The following is an 878-nucleotide window of genomic DNA, read 5'->3' on the forward strand; positions in this document are numbered from 1 at the left end:
CATTATAACAAGATGAAGATTTGATGTAATTTTTATCTGTTAATTTACAGCAACAAGGCCAATAATCTGTACTTTTGTAATTAATTTATTTTCGTAACTGTTTGATAAAGTTAATTTCTAAGATGCATAATTAAGGAACATAAATATAAGACAAAGGAAATTGATGATAGAGGTAAACATTTTGGCAATAAATGAGTGAAACTATAAACAGATGTATTTTTATATTCTGATAAATGTTAGAGTTTAAACTGATGATAATAATAATAATTTGATCATGTACAATAAAAACAAACTCTGGTTTGATTTTCTAATTGATGTTTTCATGTGATTTTCTACTTTGTGTCTTCTTCAGACTCCAGCCTCCCTCCTCCTGTCCTGACAGTCTTCCCTCCGTCCAGTTCTGAGCTGGGCTCCAACAAAGCCTCTCTGGTCTGTCTGTCCAGTCAGTCTGGGCCTTTTGCAGATGTGAGCTGGTTGGTTGGTGGGAGTCCAGTGAGCAGTGGGGTCTCTACCAGCACCGCTGTTCAGAGACCAGACCAGACTTTCCACATCAGCAGCTCTCTGTCCATCCAGACATCAGACTGGAACCTGAATAAGGTTTACACCTGTAAAGTGTCTGTGGGCTCCCAGACTGAGGAGAAAACCATCAACAAGTCAGGATGTGCTGAAGAATAACAGAGGAGCTGACAGCATCTGAGGCTTTTCTCTTTCTGCTCTTTGCTTTTTACACTTTACATTTTTTGTAAAACTTTTTTGTTTTTTTCAATTTTGCATTTGCTTCTGTTTTGATAAACCAAATAAAAAGTAGAAAATCTTGAATCAAGTTTTTTGTTCTTGTTTTAAAAAATCCAATCTGAGAAATGTGATCAGTTGAATAC

At 36.1% G+C, this 878-nt stretch overlaps 1 gene segment (V, D, J or C); it reads left to right on the forward strand.

Moving 5' to 3' along the window:
* Nucleotides 1-330: 330 nt before the first annotated feature.
* Nucleotides 331-730, forward strand: LOC106511820 (Ig lambda chain C region-like; the record flags this gene model as incomplete). The annotated part of the segment is given in 1 exon segment: nt 331-730. A coding segment is annotated over 1 exon segment (345 nt), but the record flags the coding sequence as incomplete, so codon positions are not given.
* Between the last annotated feature and the right edge of the window lie 148 nt (nt 731-878).

Source organism: Austrofundulus limnaeus, unplaced genomic scaffold (assembly GCF_001266775.1).
Source record: "Austrofundulus limnaeus strain Quisiro unplaced genomic scaffold, Austrofundulus_limnaeus-1.0 Scaffold3274, whole genome shotgun sequence".
In the NCBI taxonomy this organism is placed as follows: Eukaryota; Metazoa; Chordata; class Actinopteri; order Cyprinodontiformes; family Rivulidae; genus Austrofundulus; species Austrofundulus limnaeus.